The 21,318-nt window shown below is 65.2% G+C and overlaps 2 protein-coding genes across 10 annotated transcripts in view; one reads left to right on the top strand and one right to left on the bottom strand.

The window, feature by feature from the left end:
• The window catches only part of CUNH7orf50 (chromosome unknown C7orf50 homolog), a 68,386-nt gene that overhangs the window by 14,034 nt on the left and 33,034 nt on the right, over positions 1 to 21,318 (bottom strand). The window lies entirely within an intron of this gene.
• Positions 6,252 to 18,936, top strand: GPR146 (G protein-coupled receptor 146). Of its 6 annotated transcripts, none has more exons than XM_016119073.2 (3): positions 6,252 to 6,287; positions 12,167 to 12,339; positions 17,448 to 18,936. In XM_016119073.2, the coding sequence occupies exon 3, from the start codon at positions 17,467 to 17,469 to the stop codon at positions 18,481 to 18,483; it is 1,017 nt and encodes a 338-aa protein (XP_015974559.2). In that variant the 5' UTR covers positions 6,252 to 6,287; positions 12,167 to 12,339; positions 17,448 to 17,466; the 3' UTR covers positions 18,484 to 18,936. The 6 variants fall into 6 exon arrangements, 5 of the variants coding, with proteins under 5 accessions (XP_015974559.2, XP_036080146.1, XP_036080145.1 ...); XM_036224253.1 differs by lacking the exon at positions 6,252 to 6,287 and adding an exon at positions 6,374 to 8,995; XR_004951910.1 differs by lacking the exons at positions 6,252 to 6,287; positions 17,448 to 18,936 and adding an exon at positions 12,992 to 14,038 and having other exon boundaries at positions 6,374 to 12,339.

Below are 21,318 nucleotides of genomic sequence, written 5' to 3'. Positions count from 1 at the left end.
CCCGCTGGGCAGACACAGGGACGGCAGAGGGCAGGGCGGGCGCTGGCCCGCCACAACGGCCCCTGGGCTCGGCTGGCCCATGGTGCTTTCCTGCTTCATCTCTGCGATGCCGGCATCAGTGCCCCCACTCTACAGAGAAGGCGACAGACACGGAAATGTTTGGGAAAAAAAGGTTCCAACGTTTCCGGTTTCATGGAAGGAACTGAATCTGGAGGGTTTGTGGCTCACTCTCCATTGTCAGTCTCCTGTCCCAAGGGCCCTCTGCTGTGCTTCCTTCTCCACGGTCGTCTTCTGGTGACTTGACGGGCTGTCGCGGGACACAGAAGGGGGACGGCTGGCTTGGCGGCGGGCGCACAGGCGCCGCGCTGCTGGCTGAGGTGCCACCCGCGGGACGTGTGGCTCCGAGCGGGCCCTCGCTCCTGCTGCCAGCCCCCTGCCACCCGCACTTCACGGACGAGGAAGCCGAGGCTCAGGGAGGGCGCGAAGGGTGCCGGGGCGGCCTCTTCCCCGTCCTGTGTTCCCGCACAGGCCCCTCTCTGCCCTGGGACCAGCCTGCAGGATGTGCTCTGTCCCCCCCCCCCCCCCGGCCACATGCTGAGGGACTGGGACACTTGCTGCACCCCTGGGGTTCAGCACAGGGGCCCCAAGAGTAAGGGTACCTCTTCCAGCCCCGAGGGCCTTTGGGGACTAGGTCCAGCTGGTGGGGTGGCAGGGCATGACCCAGAGGCTGACCAACTGCAAGAACCCGGAGGCAGCGGCTGGGTCCACCACGAGGGAAACAGAGCCTGGAACCAACTGCCAGACACGCAGGCGGATCGGCCGGCAGCCCCGCCAGGAAGCGGGGACGAGGGGCACCTGTGTGCGTGCCGGGGCTACCTGCCGGGCAGCGTCTTCACGTTAGCTTGCCCAAGTGCGAGCACGCTGGGGGAACACCGCGCGCAGGCTGCGGCCACAGGCTGCGTTCCGTCCCCCAAACCCACAATCCCCTGTGGGGCGGTGGCGGCAGGTGGGGCTCTGGGGGCACTAAGTCGTGGGCGCGGCCCTCGTCAGTGGGATTGGTGGGTCTCGTGAGTGCACAACGAGAAGCTGGCCGTCTGCAGTGGTCCTCACCAGACATGGGAGCGGCTGGCACCCTGAGGCTGGACTTGCCGCCTCCAGAACTGACAGAAGTGTGTGTCGCTCCTGAGCCACCTGTGGTGTGCTCCTGCAGCAGCCGAAGGGACTAAGACACCTGCACAGCGACAGCACTTCGCAAGGCTACAGTGTGGAGAAAGACCAGGCAGGCGAGACGGGGAGCAGGCCGTTTACGTTGTGTAATGTCGAGTGGCCGTGGGAGGGTGGAGGTCAAGGAGAACAGTGCGAGGAAGGCGACACCTGAGCGGAGACCTGGAGGTGAGGGCCCAGCCCCGGGCTACCTGGGAAAGAGGTGGTCCAGACAGGGGAGGGGCGCGGGGGCCCACGTGAGGCAGAGGAGAAGCCGGGGTGGCTGGGACATGGGGGTGGGGTGTAGAGCAACCCCGCCAGGCGGGCATTCTGGAAGTACAAAACTGCCACCAAAAACCTTCCCCCGGAGGCAATGAGAATTAGCTTTCAAAACCAGGGCACCAGGTCCCCCCAGAGCATGTGGACCATTCTGAGTCATTTAGGGGAGAATAAACATGTGCTACGTGGATGTTCTGAACAAGGGTGCCTGGTCAGCATGCCCAGTGTCCCCGGCAGGCACCACCCCCACGAGCCCATCAGCGGGGACATCCACAGGAAGTGCAGCAGGGGCTCACGTCCGGATGCAGACAGCTGCTCCCAGCCGGCACAGCTCCTGGACACACCGCGGCCCTCCCACGCGGCCCTGCCGCCGGGGACGGCCCTGCTCAGAAGCAAAGCGCTTGGCAGGTAGAAATTGGTGGCGGGGGTAGGGGGAGGTAGGGGAGGTTGAAGCCCCCGCCCCAGGGGAGCGGGGCCTATTGCCAGCCACCAGCAAGAGGGATGAAGCAAAACCCTGCTGAAGGCTCCCGGCTGCCCACCGGCCCCTCCAGAGCAGCCCGGCTCTCGTCTCTGCCCACTGGACCCTGCCTTCTCACTGGTGGGCTGGGTGTCACCGACCCCGAGGTCGTGTAGGGCCTTGGGAAGGGTCGGCCCGTGGTGTCCCCGACTCCAGAACCTATGTCCGAGCCCCACGGTTTCACTAGACCTCTATGGAACACTTTGAGGAGTTAACGCCAACTCTATGATCTCTTCCAGAACATGAGGCCAGTATCACACTCTGATACCAAAACCAGACAAAACAGGCCAAAAAGGACACGACAGAGCCAAACCCTTCAGGAGTACACATGTGAAGTCCCCCCCAGCGGCATGTGGACAGGATGGCACACCGGGGCGAGTGGCGTGCGGTCCCGGCGGCAAAGCCGGGTCTGCATGCGGGAGCCACCCACGTGCCCCGCCGCATCCGCGGCTCAAGGAGCACCACGTGGCTCAGCCCACGCGGAAGGGGCATCTGGCAGACCCACACCCGTTCAGGATGGAGGTTCTCAGAAAACTAGGACGGGGGCTTCCTCGACCTGACGGGTGAGGCCCGTGGGCCCCGCCTCCCCTGAGACCAGCACCAGGGCGCGGGCCCACGCCGGGCACCCCGGCCAGCGGGCACTGGCGGTCCCGCCGGCGCGGTGAGGCAAGAAAAGGGGCCAAGGGCATGCGCAGCGCACGACCACATCCCGCACCTGCTGACGAGCCCCCAGGCGCGAGCTATCAGGAAGCCGCTTCCACCGACTCCGGCACCAGCCTGCCGCGCCCCGGGCGCCGGTCCCAGCGCACACGGTGCAAGCACGGCCCACTGGCTGCCCCGGCGCCCCACAGCTGACGGCTGCCCCTCTCCCCCTGCCTCCAGTGAAGGTGGGCTCTGTGCGGTCGGGAGTAAGCCAAGGGAGGCTGGCGGGGGCGCCGCTGGTCTCAGCCCCACTGTGCCTGGGAATGCAGGAACCTGGAACCCACAGGGGCCCCGGTCCCAGTAGGGAGCTGGCGCCCTCCCGACGGAGCGTGCTCACGGTCACGGTGCTCGCTGGGGCCTGCCGACACGGTCATGCAGCACACGCAGCCAGCCTTTCTTCATCAGGGTCCTCACTGTCCCTGGCCCAAGTCCTGGCCCACTGGTACATGCAGACCTTGGGCCAAGAAGAGACGGTCGTGTGGGGGGAGGGAAGGTCCGTGTACCACCACCTGTGAGCCAGAACACTTCCTGCCACCAGTGGTTGTCCCCGGGAGAGGTCCCCTTCCTACCCTTTGAAGTACCTTCGGAGCGCCAGCAGCCTCAGGCTGGAAAGGGTGTTGGGACTGGGCCCGCACCTCACTTGGGGTTCGCTGTTGTCTTCTGGGGTGGCCCCGCTCTGGCAGGTCCGCAGCCCAGCACGTTCCTACTCGTGCCCCGTGCTCACCCCCGGTGTCCATGCTGACTCCACTCAGAGGACGAGAGCACCTGCTCACCTGCCTGCCCGTCTCCCCAGCCCCGCCGCTCCCAGCGAGTGGGCCCGGGTCAGAGCCAGATGCTCGGTGACAGCCACCGGTCTCTAACACACTCAGCTTGCCCCAGCACAGGAGGCACGGCAGGACTGAAGAGGTGACGGCCGGCAGACACCCCACACTTCACGTGACCGTGAGTGGCCAGCGTGCTGAGCCCTGCACACCAGGAAGCTCTTGTGGCTGCCAGCTGAAATGCCACTGGGCATCATCACTAGGGCAGAATTCTGGGCACACATGCTTCCTGTGTCACTAACGGGGAGGTCTGCTTCCACAGGGACAGAGGAGTGCTGGCAGGAGCTGGACCGGATGGGACTCAGAAAGGAGTAAGGGGTTGGGGGGGAGGGCCCTGAGGCAGCTGCAGCGATAAAGTGCTTACCATGACCACTTAGGAAGCAGAGCCCAGCTCTGAACTGACCGGAGACACGGGACACCCGCTTCCCAGGTACCCCATTGGCCTCCGTCTCCTTCCAAGCCCTCCACACTTCCCCATCAAAGCTCGCCACACCTTCCTGGGGCCCCAGAGGACATTAAGTAACACATAGCCACACAGAGGTCAAAACACAGGGCCTTACGATAAACCGTGCTCACAAAACTAACACCCCCACGTTAAACATTCCTGACCCTCATGCCGCACGGGGTCAGAGCCACCCTGTAAAGCCCATGACTAAAAGGCACACCTCCGGAAGGAAAACCAGCCTGCCCTTTTAGCTAGGGCAGCTGAGACCCCCACGTCACTCTCCCAGCCCCCACGAGGAAGACCAAACGCAAACACATTCTGGCCAGCAGGCCAGAGTCGCTGCGTGCGGAATGCAGACGATCTTATCGCCTGCCATCCAGGACAAACAGTGAGAGTCGCCGCGTCTCAAAGCTGTGGCGAGCATGGCGGTCCCGTAATACAGCGAGCAGCACTCCGTGACCGCGGCGGAGCACAGGCCTGGAGTCCCCCTTCTGAGAGCACAGCGGTGCACCACGAAGGCACCTCCTGTCACCAGCAAGGCAGGGGACGCCGGCTCCTCCTGGTCTGCAAAAACTGACACCGGACTGTGATCAGGTCCAGCTTCACATGCCTCCGACAGCCCTGTCCATGTGTGCCCAGGGCGGTGCAGCTGTCCCCACAGTCACCTGGGTCTCGCAGAGGAGCAGGGGAGCAGCTGGGGAGCAGCCAGCAGCAGGCACACAGCTGCAGCCCCCTGCAGCACACTGACGTCCAGGCTACGAAATGCCGGTCTCGGCTCAGCTGGAGCACGGGCTCCCTCGGAAGGCCTGGGGACACACATGGACCCTCCGTTCTCCCTGGCACTGTCTGCCTGCCTGCTCGCAGGCGAAGTCTTTCTTTGCCGATAAAGCGGTGGGGGCGCCCTGAGGGCTAAGTGGCTTAGTCGGCGCCCAACAAAGCTCTGCTGGGCAGAGGGCACCCAGGGGGCAGAGTGCCACCAGCTTGGCATTCCGGGATTCTGACTAGGAATTCCAGGGTCTGAGGCCATTCGAAGGACACAACGATGCTAATTTAAACATGTTGCTGGGAGAACCCAAAGTCCATAACCTTAAGCTGGAAAGCCAAAGCCACCTGGGTTCAAATCCTGCTCTATCTGCTTTGCGACCTTGCCAAGTTCCTTAAAGTTTCTGAGGCTCAAAAAAATCGAAAGTGAAAATACTATCTCATCGATGGAACCCACGTCCCCTGTCCTTTGAACATCTCTGAAATCACGTGTGGCTTGTAACTGACAGCGTCAGGATGCAACTGGCGGATGGTTTCCTGATTAGCGGTCTGTCACGTTACGGTGCACGTTGCACGGTGTCTCGGGTTTGATGAGATGTGGGAGCATACACCCTAAAGGGTGGTTCTGAGGGCCCGGAGGTTAGTCCTCCCCAGCTGTGACTGGTCTTGCCTTCGGGACAAAGGTGGCCCCATGTTGGATGCCCACAGCTACAAAGGCTGGTGTCAGGCTGAAGGGCAAGTTAAGATAACGGGGCGATCGGGTGGTGGGGGCACAGCGGGTCTGCAGATGACCGGGGCACAGTGAGACTCTGCGTTGCCCTTCGACCATAGTCTGGTCCCCCAGGGGACTCCCAGTTCCCCCTCCTATCCATGGCCGATGAGCTGTCCTGTCACACAAGGTGGCCCCCGGTGGGGAGCTCAAGGCCAGCCGTGGTTTCTGTTATTATTCCTGTTCCATCCAGCTCCTGGCCGCGCAATAACTCTGCAGTAAATTCTGCAACCTGCACACATTGACTTTCACAAGAAACATTTTCAGATCCCGAGCCAGATCCCGCGGCGGTGGCTTAGGCTTTCCCACCGTTTAACTGTCACGACAGCTACAGAGTTAATCAGGCCGCAGACAGCGCGCTGTCTCTTTAAAAAGTTTGCTGCGGTCAGTTCGGTTTACAAAGAAATTCCTGGAAGCAGGCAGCAAAGGGTGAATTTGGGAAAAGCAGGCGCGCAGAGGAGCAGGTGCGCCTGGAAGGGCCCGATTACAGCCTCGAGGGTGGGTGGCGGGTGGGGTGTCTGTCCCCGGCAGATTAGAGCCCTGTGACTTGGCACCGCCAGCACGTTTAGCGGGGCCCGGGTGGGTGGGGGGACCCAGAAGCGAGCGCGCACTCGCGTCCCGCACAGGGCGGCCGCCGGGCCGCGGGGCGGGGCGGGGCCGCGGGGCGGGGCCGGCGGCGGTCACGTGTGTACACAGGCCCCGCGCGGCGCACGCCGAAGCCCCGCCGCCGCCTCGGAGCCCGAGCTGCCCGCCCCGCGGCGACTGCGCGGCCCGCGGCCCAGCGAGCGGGTGAGTGGGCGCCGAACGAGCGGTCGGGGGCGGCCGGGCGCCCCCGGGGCTCGCCCGCGCGGAGTGCGAGCCCGGGCTACGGTGGCCCTGTCTGGCCCGGTGCTCCACCCGGTCCCTCGGCCCCGCCCTGGCGCTGACCCCTCGGGGTGGGGGCGCTGTCCTCCGTGTGGGGCACTGTCCCCTAGGGGTGGGGGCCACTGCCCCCTCTCTAGCGGGTGCTGAACCCGTGCAGGGCACTGCCCTCCTCAGGGGTGAAGGGCACTGTGGCCTCCCTGAGCCCGGCGGGGCGGCCAGGGCCTGGCTGCCGCCCGGGGTCATTAGCCTGCGGAGGGGCAGCTGACATCTGCCCCCCGCGCAGGAGTGCAGCGGCGCCGCGGGTCCCTCACGTGTCCCGTGGGGCCCACCGTCCTCCCGTGGCCCTTCACGATTACAGCATTTTTACTAAGTTCTGGAACTAGGTCTCAGTGGAGACATCGGGTCTGTTAGCTGTCTCGGTCGCGTGATACAAGTACAACCCCCAGGCTCCTTCTGGGACTCGAGGCGAAGGCAGTGCCCCGGCTGCTGATGGCGCATTCTCCTCGCCACCAGAAACCCAACACCGAGTCACTGCCTGAGGCTTGCACTGGGTTCTTCTTCAGCTGAGTGTTTATCTGCAGTGCACAGCTGTGCAGGACCCGAGGGTGCTCTTGTATCTGAGGTTGTCACTTGTCCCTCGGCTCCCCCACCGCTGGCGGCGCCCTCACTCGCCATCCTGCCGCCTTCATTTAAATAAGCGGCTCCTCATCTTGGCGGCGCGTGCCCCCTCAGTCCCCTGTCTTCAGCACCTAGCAGAGGCTGGCCGTCACTCGCCAAGTGGCCAGAGGCCTCCTTCACAGGCCTGCAAATACAGGAGTATGAATCCAGGCTGTGCGAAACGGTGGGTCACCGCCGACAGGGAGGAGAGGCACTGCTCATAATTACAGCGAGTGCACGGTCACCCTTCCCGCGGCCCGCTGCACAGCTCCTTGCGGAGCTGCTGTGGGGTCCAGCTGGCCAAACCAGGTGTCAGGGACCTGCCTAAGTGATCAAGGGCTCTAAAGATAACGGGCTTTTAACAAGCCTGGCTTACGCTCGTGAGTGCTCGGTGCGCCATGGCCCAGAGGGGAAGCGGGGCAGGAGCGGGGAGGCCCGCTGCTCGGGGCCACACGCACGGCGGGGTCTGGCCTGCTCTTGACCAGGCCTTGTCCTGCCTCTAGTGAGTATGGAAACAGCCTGAGGACGGAGGAACACAGCTTCAGGGCAGAACGTAAATGTCAACACTGGCTTGATGTCCCCGTGAATCAAAAGCCCCAGCAGGGCGATGAGAGAAGGCAAGGTCCACCCCCCTAACGTGGGGCGTGTGGGGTTTCAGGTTACAGCACACAGGATGTGTCGGGTCTACAGCACAGCTTCTGAGCGAGCTGCTTCCCTCTCACAGCCCCGAGGATGTCATCTGGGACCCTGACAAAAAACTGCCACCTGGCCTTTCAGGACCTCGCGCACCAGGCTGTCTTAGGGGCGGGGGGAGGTTGCCTCCCAGAGACTCGGGGCTGCTGTGCAAGTGCGCGTGACAAAATCACACTCCTCGCTCGAAAGGTGTCCCCAGCGCCTCCGCGTGGCTGCTGGCTCCTAAGCTCTCAAGCTAAAGCCAGTGCGCGTGATGGCAGGACCGGGCTGCAGCGGGCCACAGGGTCTCACCGGCCAGCACCCCGGAACTCCGCCCGGGCACCGAAGAGCAGACAGAGCTCAGTCTAGAGAGTAAGCCGGCAGGCTCCTGTTTAATTCGAGTCGCCAAGAGGCGGTGCTGCCGAGGAGCAGAGTCCGGGCGCCCGGGAGCCTCCGCATGCGGCGCGTGTCCCCGGCAGGCCCGCCCGGGCCCCGACATGCCTGCGGAGCGTGCCCAGGAGCTTCCCAGTTTTGCTGAGAGCCCGGCAAACTGAGGAAGCAACTGTTACAGATAAAAATAACTGTCTGGCTCCTCCCTCAAAAGGGACGGCAGGTGGCGACAGGGTCTGTGGGCTGAGCACTGCCCGCAGGTAAGAGCTCGCCAGGTACAGCTGGGGCAGGTGGGAGTGGCCCGGAGTCTGAGATGGAGGCCTGAGCCGGTCTCGGTCCAGCCTCCCTTGGTGCCGTCCCTGCTCCGGTGTACCTGGAAGGGGCATTAGCCTCGGACCCGGGCACTCAGGAACAGAAGGCCCGAGTAACCAGGGCTCTGTGAACAGAAGAGCGCGTGTCCCATCTTCCCCAGGGAGAGGTGCCCCACCGGCCCGCTGGCCAGGACCCGGCCACCCGGTCTCGGTCCCCCAGGGTCCCCTCCTGAGCCATCAAACATGCTGCTCCCTTCCGCAGAGAGGACGAGGCAGCTCTTCGTTTGCCCACCTGAGCCGGGCTGTCCCGCTCTCTCTCTTACTGCTCTGCAGTTTAGAACCGTAAAAAGCAAAAGGCCACGAAAACTCAGAACAGGCCACCAGTGTGATGACCCGTTCCCCCTCACACCCGGGAAGGCACAGTCTGCGGTGGGGACGAGTGTGCGGATGCCATCTACACTGACAGACCCACGAAGACACAGCGTTTCCGGAGCGCCTGGCTCCTGCGGCTGGACGCTAATGGGAGCCGCGGCCTCTGCCCATTATTACAAAGGAAACAAACATCCGGGAGACATTTTCAGAGCATTTTGATTGTTCCAGAAGGTTGGTCTGAGGTGGAGTCTTGGTGCACAGGCAGCCTACAGGACTACCGGCCAGGCCGGACTGTCTGCCCCACAGGGGCCCTGCCCAGCCCACCGGGGCCCACACCCAGGCCTCCGAGGTGTCGGAGGGGACGTCACCATCGGGGTCCCTGGAGGCTCGCCCACCCTCTGCTCTCGCTTCTCCTCGGCGGGTCCAGCTGCTCACCGCGGGGCGAAGACTCTCACGCCCCCTAACGCGTCTTGCCCCAGCCAGAGCCAGCCAGCCTGCGGGCACAGACCCTTCTAGAAGCCCCCCTTCCGAGTTCTCTGTGGGTAAGACAGAAGGACTCGGGGGTGGGTGTACAGAGGGTGGCTGTCTGAATTAACTGCTGGCTGGGGGTGTGTGCCGGCCCAGCACTGAGGGATGCGGGGAAGGGCGGTCCCGGGCAGGGGTCAGCATGCTCAGAGACAGCTGTGAGACGCTTCCTGGTGGGAACACGGGGACAGGGCCTCCTGACTGGCAGAGGCAGAAAGGGAAGGCTGGTGACGCTGGCCCGGCTCCCTTGGGGCACGATGGCTCCTTTCCGTGGTTTCTCATGTTGCTGGCTCTGCGTGTACACTGAGACGCTCACGCACGCGCACACAGGGTTCTGGGGTGGCGGGGCCCGCTCCCATGTCACCCAGGCTCGCACTCACTGCCAGGCTGCTGCTCTGACCACACCCGGTGCCTGTTTCCATGGAGATCTCGCTCCCCTTTGGTCCCGGAGTTCGGCAAAGTGGTTTTAGTTGCTCCTGGACACGTCACGCTGCGTGGGGCCCTTTCACGAAGGTGTGCAGAGGCCAGGACCCACCTCAGGCGCTAAAGCCACCGGGCTGCCAGGCGCCCTCGTGAGGAAGGCAAGGGGCTGCAGAGGGACCCCGTGTGCAGGAGTGCCAAATGTCCTAACCGTGAGCCAGAAAGGACCCGAGCTTGTCCCCGTTCGGGCGCCAGCTGCAGATGTGGCCGAGTGCAACCCCGGGAAGGCGGCGGTGGGTCCTCCCAGCGCAGAGCCTTGGTGACAGTGCACAGCGGGGTCCCCAGCCCGTGCCCTGTCCAGGGTGCCCTCTCCCCGTGAGAACCTCCACCTGGCAGTGCCTGGCTCCCGTCCCCATGCCTCCTGGCCCTGGTCTCTGCCCCGTGTATCTTTCACAGGGTCCCCGGGGGACGGGAGGCCCGTGCCCCCCTCACCCCGGCACAGGGACGGGCTGGCGCCCTCTGCGCCCAGCGCTGTGTCTCCTCAATCCCCAACGGGCCGGGAGGGCAAGCAGGACGCCGAGGCTGGAGTCTGGGCGCCCGCCCCGCGCCTGCCCCAGAGCCCGGGCTGCTTTTTTAAGCTTTATTTTTTTCGTTTAAAAATAGTTTGTTAGACGTATTGGAGTGATATTGGTTATCGAGGTTACATAGGTTTCGAGTCCACAGTGCCATGATGCATCATCTGCATGTCGCACTGTGTGCTTGCCGCCCCGAGTCTGGTCTCCTTCTGGCACCCTCTCCCCGCCCCCCACCCGCTTCTGGTCACCACCACGCTGTCGTCATGCCTGTGAGCTTGTCTGTATTTCTGTCGTGTTTGTTGCTTTCGGTTTTCTGCCCGCATGAGTGAAAGCACGAGGTCCTCAGCTTTTCCTGACATGTTGCGCGTAGCCTGATCATCTCGAGGCCCCGCCACACTGCTGCAAGGGGCAGTGAGCTGCCTCTTCCTAGGGCCGAGGAGCACTCCATCGTGTCTGCGTCCACGTCTTCTTTGTCCACGCATCTAGTGGAGGACACGTGGCTGGTTGGTTCCATGTCTTGGCCACTGCGAATAATGCTGCAGTGGACATTGGGGTAGATACCCGGAGGAGGGGCTGCTGGGTCACATGATAATTTTATTCTTAATTTTTTGAGGAACCTCCGTACTATCTTCCATAGTGACTTTTCCAGTTAGGGAATGACCAGCAGAGCACGAGGGTTCCTTTTTCTCCACATCTTCTCCAGCGCTTGTTGGCACTTGTCCTGTTGATGACGGCCATTCTTACGGGTGTGAGGTGGTGGCTCACAGTGGTTTTGATGTGCATTTCCCCAGTAGCTGAGCATCTTCCCCGTGTCTGTCTTTTTAGGAGAACCGTCTGTTGAAGTCCTCGGCCCATTTTTCAGTTTGGTGGTTTGCTTTTTGTTGTTGAGTCGTATGAGTTCCTTGCACATGTTGGATATCAGCCCCTTATCGGAGATGTTCTTTGCAAATATTTCCTCCCACTCTGCTGGTTGCCTTTTTGGGATGTTGATGATTTCTTTTGCCGTGCTGAAGCTATTTCGTTTGACGTATCCCCATTCACTTAGTTTTGCTTTTGCTTCCCTTGTTTTTTGGTCAAGTTCATACAGTCCTCTCTAAGACCAAGGTCCACAGGTTTAGTACACGTTTCCTCTCTGTATTTTGTTTCAGGAGCCTGAACTCTTAACCACGTGCACATGCCAGGCAGTGGGGGGGGGGGTTCTCTGCCCAGCTCCCCCGGCACTGACTGGGTGCCGGAGTTCCTCTTGTGGGCAGGGTGGGTGAGGCCAGGGCAAGGTGATGCCAGAGCAGAGCCGCTTCCTGGCGGTCAGCAGCCTCTGTGGACACGTGCACCCTCCTGGCAGTGGGCCCCGTGAGGCTCAGAGCACCACTGGGGGGCGCTGTGCACCTGTCCCACGGCGTCATCCAGGCAACCGCTGACCCCTGGTTGGGAGAGGGCCGGCTGCCTCTGCACCCATGCAGCCCTGCCGCTGGGGACGCCCCAGCCCCTCGGTCTCCTGGGACCTGGCTGCTGAACTATGTGCTATGTGTGGCCAGCTTCCGACCCTGCCCCGCTAGCTGCCTTCCCTCCACACCCACGTCCACGGGGCCCCTTCTGCCGCGCATGCTAACTCACCGGTCACCACTGGTCACCTGCGCAGTGGGTCTGGCAGCTGCCTGGGCCTGTGCGGCTTTGGGGCCTCAGCTTCTGGGCCTTGGGCGGTCTGATGGGAGCCCCCCCACGGAGGCGGCATGCTCAAGGGGGTGGCAGGCTCCACGAGGGAGACCCAGGGTGCAGGCGGCACCTCCCCGGGTTTCCACGCTGGCACGGAGCTGCCCGGGGGCGCTCAGGCCAGTGCCCGCCCGCTCTCCTGTCACCACTGGAGCTTATGTTCCTTTCTCAGGCTTCTGCAACTTCCCCACGCCGGGGCCGGCGCAGGCAGCTCTGCACCCCCCGCCTCTGCCGGGGCAGCAGGAGCAGGTGGCCGGCCTGGGGGCGCATCTTCCTGAGAAATCGTTGCTGGAGCCAGGGGGGTCCTGGAGAAGACCGCATTTCTTACGCACGGGAGCATCTGGGGTGAGTGGCTCTCATCTGGCTGGTGACACATGGGCCCCAGCTAAGGACCCAGGAGGAGCGTGGGCTCTGGCAACAGCTCGGTCCCCAAAGGGCTCTGCTCCCTACGGCCTTGGGTGGCTGCTGACCCACACGCCATGGCCTGTCCCTTAGTCCTCAACAGGCCCGCCCACCCTGTCTGAAGGGCTGCAGTGCTGCCAGGCCCTTCAGACAGGCTGGCCTGAGGTCACCCCACAAGCCCACAGAGAGACCCGGATCACGATGCCACCACATCCGATGACACAAATGGGCCTCCAGCTTTTCTGGCTACAAAACTCTGGCCCCGCCGACAGCAGCCTAGCTTCCCTGCGAAGGGCGGGCTGCTGGGCCAGGCGCCACCCGCGGCCACAGCTGTGCTCCCTGCAGAGGCCCTTTCGGGCCCTGCTTCCCTGGGAGCAGCATGTGGGCGGGGAGGTCTCAGCCCTTCTCAGTCCCCTCGCAAAGAACCCTCCTAGCCAGGAGGCCAGCCCCGGCACTCCCGCGGGTCTGCCATGTGGCCACGCCTGGGGGAGGCAGAGGGAGAGACCTGAGCCGGGGCCGAAGCCCGCGCACCTGCCGGCAACGCCCAACTGCCTCTCGTCCTCTGTCCCCTGTCCCGTGCACTGCGGCCCCACAGGCCTGGAACCACCTGCCCTGAAGCTGTGACGACCTGTGCACCCCAGCCACGCAGGCTGGGAAAGGGGGCAGACAAAGCCAGCCCTGGCCTCAAGGCGTTAGACAACAAGACCAAAAGAACTCTCAGAACGAAAGAGGGTGTGTGAATCTCCTTCAAATCATTAATGCATAACTTCATAGGAAGACGATCACCGGGACCACGGTGGACAGCCCCAGGCACAGGGCCCTGGCCTGAAGGGCACCGCTCTCTCCTTTCCCAGCCGGACGCCCGGGGCCTGACACAGCAGGCCCACTGGCAGCTCCTCCCCTGGCCGGGGCTTCTGTCTCCAGCCAGGGGCCCAGGGCCACGTCCCTGCAGCCCAGCCGACGGCACTGCTGCGATCCCAGCAGCAACACACCTGCACGTGCCAGGTGCGCCCTGCTCGGCGGACCAAGGCTGAGGTGCAGGCCAGCTCCCCCGGGGAACACGCTGCAGAAGAGGACCAGCACAGACCCCATTCTGGCCAGGACCCCGAGATGACGGGGTCGGTCTCCCCACGGAGATCACGGGGCAGGGAGGAGAGCGACTCTGGGCTAGTTTGCTCTGGGGAGGCGAGCGCACCCCAGGTCACGCACGGGCATCTCCTGTGTCCCTGAGCCCCAGCGGCGCGAGGTCTGGACGGGGTTCCAGCTCGGAAGAGCCACTGGGAGGGGGTCAGGACCCGGCCAGGAAGAAGGAGAGGCCCGGGGACAGAAGCAGCACCAGCTGAGGTGACGCTTGGCGGGAGAGGAATCCATGGGGACGAGGGACCGGGGTGCAGTCCTGGGGAGGAGGGCAGCAGGTTGGCCACTCCTGGTGCTTTGTCTGATGAGGGGCGTGGCTGGGGCTGTCGCTGTGGTCACTGGCAGAGGGCCTGGACGCTGCAAGTGGACTGGACGCCAGTCCTGAGAGTCGTGGGGGAGGGTTTCGGGACGGGGGCGAGGCAGCAATAAGAATGGGAAGGAGGTGGCCAAACCAGCTGGTGAGTCTGGAGGTGGCCTGGCGGAGGCGGTGGAGCCAAGGCGTGGGCCAGGGGAGGGGCGAGCAGCTGGCTGCCCCAGCGCCGGGTGCTGGGGTGGGGTTGGGCAGGCAGGCCCAGAGGGCGGCAAGCCCAGCGGGCAGTGCAGTGAGGCGGGGGGCGGCTCTGGCCAGGGGGTGTGTGGACAGCACCAGGGGTGGGCATGCTGCCCCTAAGGCTGCACAAGAGCCCGCCGTCCTCGCCGGGCCTGGACCTTCAGCTGAGGAGTGCGGCAGGTGACGGACAGGATGGCGGGGCTCCTCGGCAAACAGACGCACCGGCAGACAGCAGCGCTTCGCGCAGGGGCCCCGGCCGGGGCAGGGCTGCCCGCGGCCCGTGCTGTCTCAAGGCACAGAGAAGCAGAGCCCTGCGCAGCTCTGCGCCCCGGGCGCCCCTTCTCAGGGAGGAGGACAGACCTGCCAACGGGAAGCCGCCTGCCGCTCGACGCCTGTGCCCGCGGGGGGACGCCAGACCCCCTCGTAAGGCCCAGCCTCTTCCCACAGCCTGGTGGGAAGTCTCTGTTCCCACCTGGACTCACAAAATGGGCCGCAGAAGGGGAGTGGGTGGCCACAGGAAACGGGGTGAGAGGGCCAGCCCACGGCCCCTCTGTGTCCCCGGGGGCCTCTCGCTTGGTCAGAGGCGTCCCCTTCTGTCCCATCCCTCTGACCCTGCGACCTCATCTGGATGAGCGTGAACATCTCCCACACTGGAAGATGCCAGACACCTGCAACTGTAAAATGAAGTGGCTCCTCCAACACGTGTCACTTGTCACAAGATGTCTAAAGAGTGCCTGGAGAGACAAGGTCCCCGGGAAGAATGGCGAGCGGGCCGCTGAGCCCGCGCGCAGGAGGCGAGGCTTGCGGGTGGCGGGTCAGCGGGCGCTCGGCGTTTTCCTGATCTGAAGCCCGCGCCTCGGCCTTGGTCTCCCGTCCCGCACCTACACCCGCACCACACGGGCCGGGAGGCTGGAAGGAAACGCAGCAGACTGCCCCCTGCGACGGTGGCCCACGCACAGAGTCGGCGGCTGCCCTTGGCGACCCTCACCAGGTTGCCCGAGGAGCCACGCAGGAAGGCCTAGCGGGCAACTCTGCCCTCAGGGGGGCCCGTGGCCGCTGCGCTCCTTTCTCGGAGTGACCGCCAGGACGTCCAGTTCTGAGCTGCCCTCGGCCACCACTGCAGCTTCACAGAGCTTTCTGTGACCACCCGCCCGAGCGAAAGCAACGACCCCTCCGACTCCTCTCCTCCGACTCCGCGCGGCGCTGTCCTTGGTCTCCCGGGAGCCCCTGCCTGGCCCTGCCCGCGGGGGCGGGGCCGCCAGGCTCCGCCCCTGCCCCCGCCCCTGCCCCCGCCCCTGCCCCTGCGACCGGCTGTAAACAGGCGGGAGGGGCCGCGCCTGCCAAAGGAGGCGGAGCCGGGAGTGACTCACAAGGGGACAGACCGGCGCTTCCACACGGGCCGGGCCGGGCTCTCGCACACACACGCGCGTGCACACGCACAGGAAGCCCACGCCGCACAGCTGCGCTGAAGGGAGGCTGGGTTTCCAGGAGCGCACGCACCCTCCCCGCGTCCCCGAGCCGCTGCCGCTGCACTGCCATTCCTGCCCGGGGCCTGCGGTCCAGGCACAGGGTCACGGGGGACATGGGATAAAGGTACGGGGCTGTGGCTTGGTGGGCCCGGAATGTGCTGAAAGCTGGACAGGCCGAGAAGGCGGCAGGGGCGCCATGCACCCACTGGCCGGTGAAGCCGAAGGGAGGGTGCCAGGGCTGGGCGGAGGAGGATCCGGGCTCCTGGGGCGCGCGCCCTCCTCCGCCGTGGTCCCTGCGCAGCCCGAGCCTTCCGCTGATGCCCGAGGAGACGGCCCCTCTTCTGCTACGAGGACAGCTCCCCTTTTCAGGGGCTGCGGCCCCCACCTCCTGTCCCCACAGGAGGAGGAAGGTTGACAGATTGCTGGGGACGCCCCAGGCCGACCCCAGGACTCCTTGGAGGCCATGCATGCCAGGCAAGGTCAGAGTGGCGGGGGTTTGGCTGTGGGCTGGTCGCAGCATGGACAGGATACTCTGGGGTGATAAATGTTCACAGAGGCCACACAAATGCTGTGTGTCATGGGGACTCGTGGCCAATGAGGTCTGATGGGAGCCCCCACAACTGTGGGCTCCCGGGGCTCAGCAGGCAGGAGCCTCGAGCTGGAGGGGACCAAGCACACAGGGACGGGAGACAGCACTGCAGTCTGCGGCCGCTCCGAGGTGTTCAGGAAGGAGACACGGGCCAGGAGGCCACCGTGAGATCAGCTGAAAGACGACCGACGAGACCCCTCCCTCAGGCCAGCTGGAAACCAAAGCTTCCCACGGAACCGTGGCCGGGAGGGGCTTGAGCTGTCCTGGGGACACCCCCTGGCCTGGCACGCCCTGCCCCCTGGGATCCAGCCCCACAGGCCAAGGTGCCCCGGCCAGATTTAAGAGCCTGTGTGCTCACTGTGGCTGAGACGCTGCTCCTGCAGGTGACATAACCAGCACGTGTGGGCAGAGCCGGCCCAGCCGTCCGTGCCCGGCACCTTCGTTACCGTCTGACACCCATCGTCACAGGCTGCTGGGCAGCATTCATTAGGGTTGCGAGATGTCCCCACCAACTCGGTGTCCCTCCCATCTGCCCCTGGACAGACTCCTTCCCCGCCCCGGGGCTCGGATGTCCTGGACACACACAGGCGCACTCTCATGGTAGGGGTGGAGGACGCTGCCAGGGCCCTGCCCCCTGCTTCCCTGCATTGTCCCCCGAGCCCGTGGAGGCGGGAGGTGGCAGACGGCGCTACAGGTTGCGAGTGTACTGCACGACTGACCAGACTGTGCAGGCCACACAGCCCTTCCTCCACGTCACATGGCTGTCACGTGGTGGCCCCCCGGGGTGGGGCGGCGTGGTGCCCACGTGCATGGGTGGCCTCGCTGTGGCCTGGGCCGTCTGCCCTGGGCACACCTGCCGAGGGGGCTTTGGTCTGCACACAGCTGTGCTTGGGCCAGACCTCACGCTGATGTGAGGTTGTCCTCCAAAGGCGGGACAGTTCTGTTCCTCCTCTGTATCACGCGGCCACCTGCCAATCCCCACTCAGTTCTCGATGCCGAGCGGCACACACAGGCCCCCCCACGCTGGGATGGACAGCCCACCGTCCTGCTCCATCTGCACGCGGGCTGTGCCCACGCCTGTCTGCCTCTCGCCGTGCGGCACTTGGTGGGCTCAGGCTCCCACAGGCGCTCGTCCACCCCCAGGAAGTCCCCGGTCACCCCGGCGTCCCAGGCCGCGCAAAACACTTGCAGGCTCCCTCTCAGGTCTCCGACCCCGGGTCCCCAGGCGCCCGGGCTCGGCGCCGTGCCCTCCCTGCGCGGAGCTCGGGGCCCACAGAGTAGACTGACTCCCCTGCTTTCTCCACAGCCCTGCTGCGCCCGGCGCCATGTGGAGCTGCGGCCCGCTCAACGGCACGGGCAGGGGCGAGGACCAGCCCCTCTGCCCGCACTTCCACCTGGCCCTGTCGGCCTTCTCCCTGCTCTACCTGGCCATCGGCGTCCCGCTGGGCCTGGGCTACAATGCGCTGCTGGTCCTGGTCAACCTGCAGGACCAGAGCGGCATGAGCATGCCCGACGTCTACTTCGTGAACATGGCCGTGGCGGGGCTGGTCCTCAGCGCCCTGGCGCCCGCGCACCTGCTGGGCCCCAGCGCCTCCGGGTGGGCGCTGTGGCGCTTCAGCGGCGAGGTGCACGTCACGCTGCTGGTGCTGTTCGACGTGTGCGCCCTGGTGACCATGTACTCCGCGGCCCTGCTCAGCCTCGACTGCTACATCGCGCGGGCGCTGCCGCGCACCTACATGTCCAGCGTGTACAACGCCAGGCACGTGTGCGGCTTCGTCTGGGGCGGCGCCCTGCTCGCCAGCTTCTCCTCCCTGCTCTTCTACATCTGCAGCTACGTGGCAGCCCGGGTCGTCGAGTGTGCCAAGATGCAGGACACGGAGGCCGCCGACGCCATCATGCTGCTCGTGGGGTACCTGGTGCCCGGCCTGGCTGCGCTCTACGCCCTCGTGCTCATCTCGCGGCTCCGGAAGGAGGACACGCCCCTCGACCAGGACTCGGGGAGGCTGGAGCCCTCGGCGCACAGGCTCCTGCTGGCCACCGTGTGTGCGCAGTTCGGGCTGTGGACGCCCCACTACCTGACGCTCCTGGGGCACACGTCCCTGGCCCTGCGGGGCAAGCCCGCGGACGGGCAGCCCCTGAGGGCGCTGCTGCTCGCCAAGGACGTGTCGCGGCTCCTGGCCTTCTCCAGCAGCGCGGTGACGCCGCTGCTGTACCGCCACCTCAGCAGGAGCTTCCCCGGCAAGCTGCAGCGGCTGATGAAGAGGGCGCCCTGCGGGCACCGCAGCTGCCCCGCGGCCCCGGTGGGGGCGCAGCAGGTGCCGGCCGCGGCCGGGCCGCCCTGAGCGCCGGTGCTGGGGCCGCGGGTGTGGGCGCGGCAGGCGCCGTCCGCGGCGGCCCCCTCCCTCCTGGGCCCCGCGTCCTGGGCGGCGCGGTGCCTGGCGTTCTCGCCGGACGCGCAGCACTGAGCCGCCTGCACGCTCTGTCACGCTCGTCCCCAGAAGGAGACGCACTGAGGCGAGGACAGGAAACAGCACGGGACGCACTGTTCTGACATCTTCTGTGTTTTTCCAAAAAAAGCCACTCAGGCCAAGGCCGCAGGTGCTGGCGTGACGCGCGGTAGCACGTGCCCTTGGCTGACTTCCTGAGCCCCCACGGGGCTCCCCACACGCAGCGACGGAGAGGAAGCCAGTGTGACGCCGTCCGTACTGCTAAGTGACTTGAGTCCCCCTCTCCTTTCCTTGTTTTTGGAAGATGTTTGAAAGAAAAGCCGCAACGTATTAAAATGAAGGAAACGGTCTGAGAACGCACACGGCCGGTGGGGGTGGGCGGCCGGGGCCGTGTGGCCGCGTGGGCAGAGGCGCCACGTCACACGAGTGGTCAGGTACCTCACGAGGGCAGAGTCAGGCCAGCTGGTCCTCGGCAGGGACAGAGCAGCGCTGAGCCCTCCCAACACGCCTAGCGTACCTGGTTGCCGCCCCACCTCACAGGTGGCGTCAGCCGACCGGTCATCGTGGACCTGTCCCAAACCAGCTCCCGCCGCGTGCACACACTGGAGAAAAGGCTGCGGGGTTTCTAGCCTGCCCGCAGGGGAGGGGCCAGACGACCTTCGCCGCCGGCTGCTTGGGGCTGGGACCACAGGCGGGCCCCAGCCCCCGAGCACGGCTGTGGTCGCCACCGTCCGTCAGGCCCTCGCTGCCTTGTGTGGCGGTGACCCCAGGCTGCCGACCCGCTGCAAGCGGCTGCCCGCGGTGTCGGCAGCTCAGCACGGGTCCCCTGCTCCCTCCATCAGCCCCGAAGCCTGTAAACAGCTACTTTCAAAACGTGGGAATGAGAGTCCTTCCTCCACACCCTCCCAGTCCTCACGGTTAGAAGACAAGCCCACAGCCCCGATCCCAATTTTGAAACCCAAAAAGCCCTAAAAGCAGATTTTCTTCACGCCTGCGGCAAAATGACCAGGAGTGGTACGGGGTCCCCTGAGAAGAGGTGAGTGAGGACGGGCCGTCCCCGCCCCGGCCTCGCGGTGACGTGCGGGCAGCGCGGCCGCGTCTGGCAGCCTGACGCCTGTGCCTGAGGACGCGAGTGTGGCTGTTTCTCGCCCCGTTTGGCCCCGGCCTCTGGGGCCCTGCGCCCACGGGTGAGCTGCCCTTAGCAACCGGGTGCAGCATGTGTCCGCGCTGTGAAGGGGCCGTGGCTGTGGCCCTGCCACCCCGGCCGAATCTCCGGTTTGCAGCCACTGCTTCCCCTGGAGGGCACGACCTTCTGGCCCCCACAGGCAGTTCTAGGCCAGCAAAACCCACCCCAGTGGCAGGAAGCAGACCGGAGGTGGCATGGGGGGCAGGGCAGGGAGGGGCACAGGGGACCTCCTAGAAGGACGGACCGTGGTCAAGGTGTTGGTTACACAGGTGTACGCATCTGTCAACACGCATCGAACTGGACACTTCAAATCTAAGCGCTCGAGTCACTGTGTAAATCATGCCTCAACGACGAGTGTCCCATGAAGGGAGGGGAGGGGGCTTGCTGCCACCCACCCGGGCTGTTCTGGGCCCGTCACGGTCAGCGCCACGTGGGCCTGTGGAAACAGAAGCCAGCTCGGGACACAGCAGGTGTGTAAGTGAAGAGCGGACGACAGGGCTCCGGGTTCACCGCTCCCCCCAGGAGCGGGGTGTCTGTGGGGTGCCACCCAGTGGCCGCTGGCGGACCTTCACTCTCAGGGCGCAGCAGCCCGAAGAGGGGGCGTGGCCTGCGAGGGCAGGAGGCGGGGGAGGGGGGGCCGGGGAACGCTGCCTGCTCCACGAGAGAGGGCCTGGTGACAGGCTTCGCAGCTGCCCGAGTCCGGGGGGTCACACTGCATGGCAGAAGCCAGTGATTTCTTCCCAGGCTTTCGCCCCAGCCGGCCGCGGGACAACAGACAGCACTCGCCCGTCCCGTTCCCAGGCCGCCAGGAGGCGCAGCGGGCTGTGCTTCAGAACACAAGCACCCCCGTCCACGTGGCCCTCAGGAGCCCCGCAAGCTCTGCGCTCACACACCCACCGGCGGCAGCAGCGGAGAGGTGCTCGGTCCCCTCGTGCCGCTGTGCACACATGCTGGCCACGAAAGGCCCGCACAGCCCCAGGGGTAGGAGCAGAGGGCGGAAGGCGCTGCATGCGTACTAGGCGACCCCACCTGCAGCCTCTCGTCTCCCAGGCAACTGTGTGATGCAGTGCTGGGGTCAGGGCTGTGAGTGCCACGGCCAGACAGGTAAAGGAGAAACAGCTGTAAGATAACACGACCTTTACAAACGATGGGGTTTCGTGAACGACTGTTCATCTAAAGAGGCGAGGGTGGACGGCGAGTGTCGTGCCGGGACGTCCTCGGGCTGTGGCCCTGGCCCGCTCGCGAAGGCCGGCTGGGAGGTGCCGGGCTGGCCTCTGCTGCTGGGGCCGCCACACAGCCTGCGGCTAGAGGACCAGGTGGGAGGGTCAGAAGCAGGGGCAAGAGGCGTTCAAACAGCCCTGAAATGTGCTCGGCAGGAAAACATTTGTTCAAGAACCCGAGATGCCCCTAGCGTCGTCTGGAAAGGCCTTGTCCCTGAGGCACTGCCGGCCCCCTGCTTTGGGGCCATCCACACACCCTGAGCTCGAGACTCCACAGGCCCGCCGAGGCTGGGCCGAGGCCGGGGCCCCAGGCAGGGTGGCCAG

The sequence above is a fragment of the Rousettus aegyptiacus genome, unplaced genomic scaffold (genome assembly GCF_014176215.1).
Source record: "Rousettus aegyptiacus isolate mRouAeg1 unplaced genomic scaffold, mRouAeg1.p scaffold_m13_p_7, whole genome shotgun sequence".
NCBI lineage: Eukaryota > Metazoa > Chordata > Mammalia > Chiroptera > Pteropodidae > Rousettus > Rousettus aegyptiacus.
The sequence above is the reverse complement of the archived record's forward strand: the minus strand, read 5'-3'. Positions and strand labels throughout refer to the sequence as shown.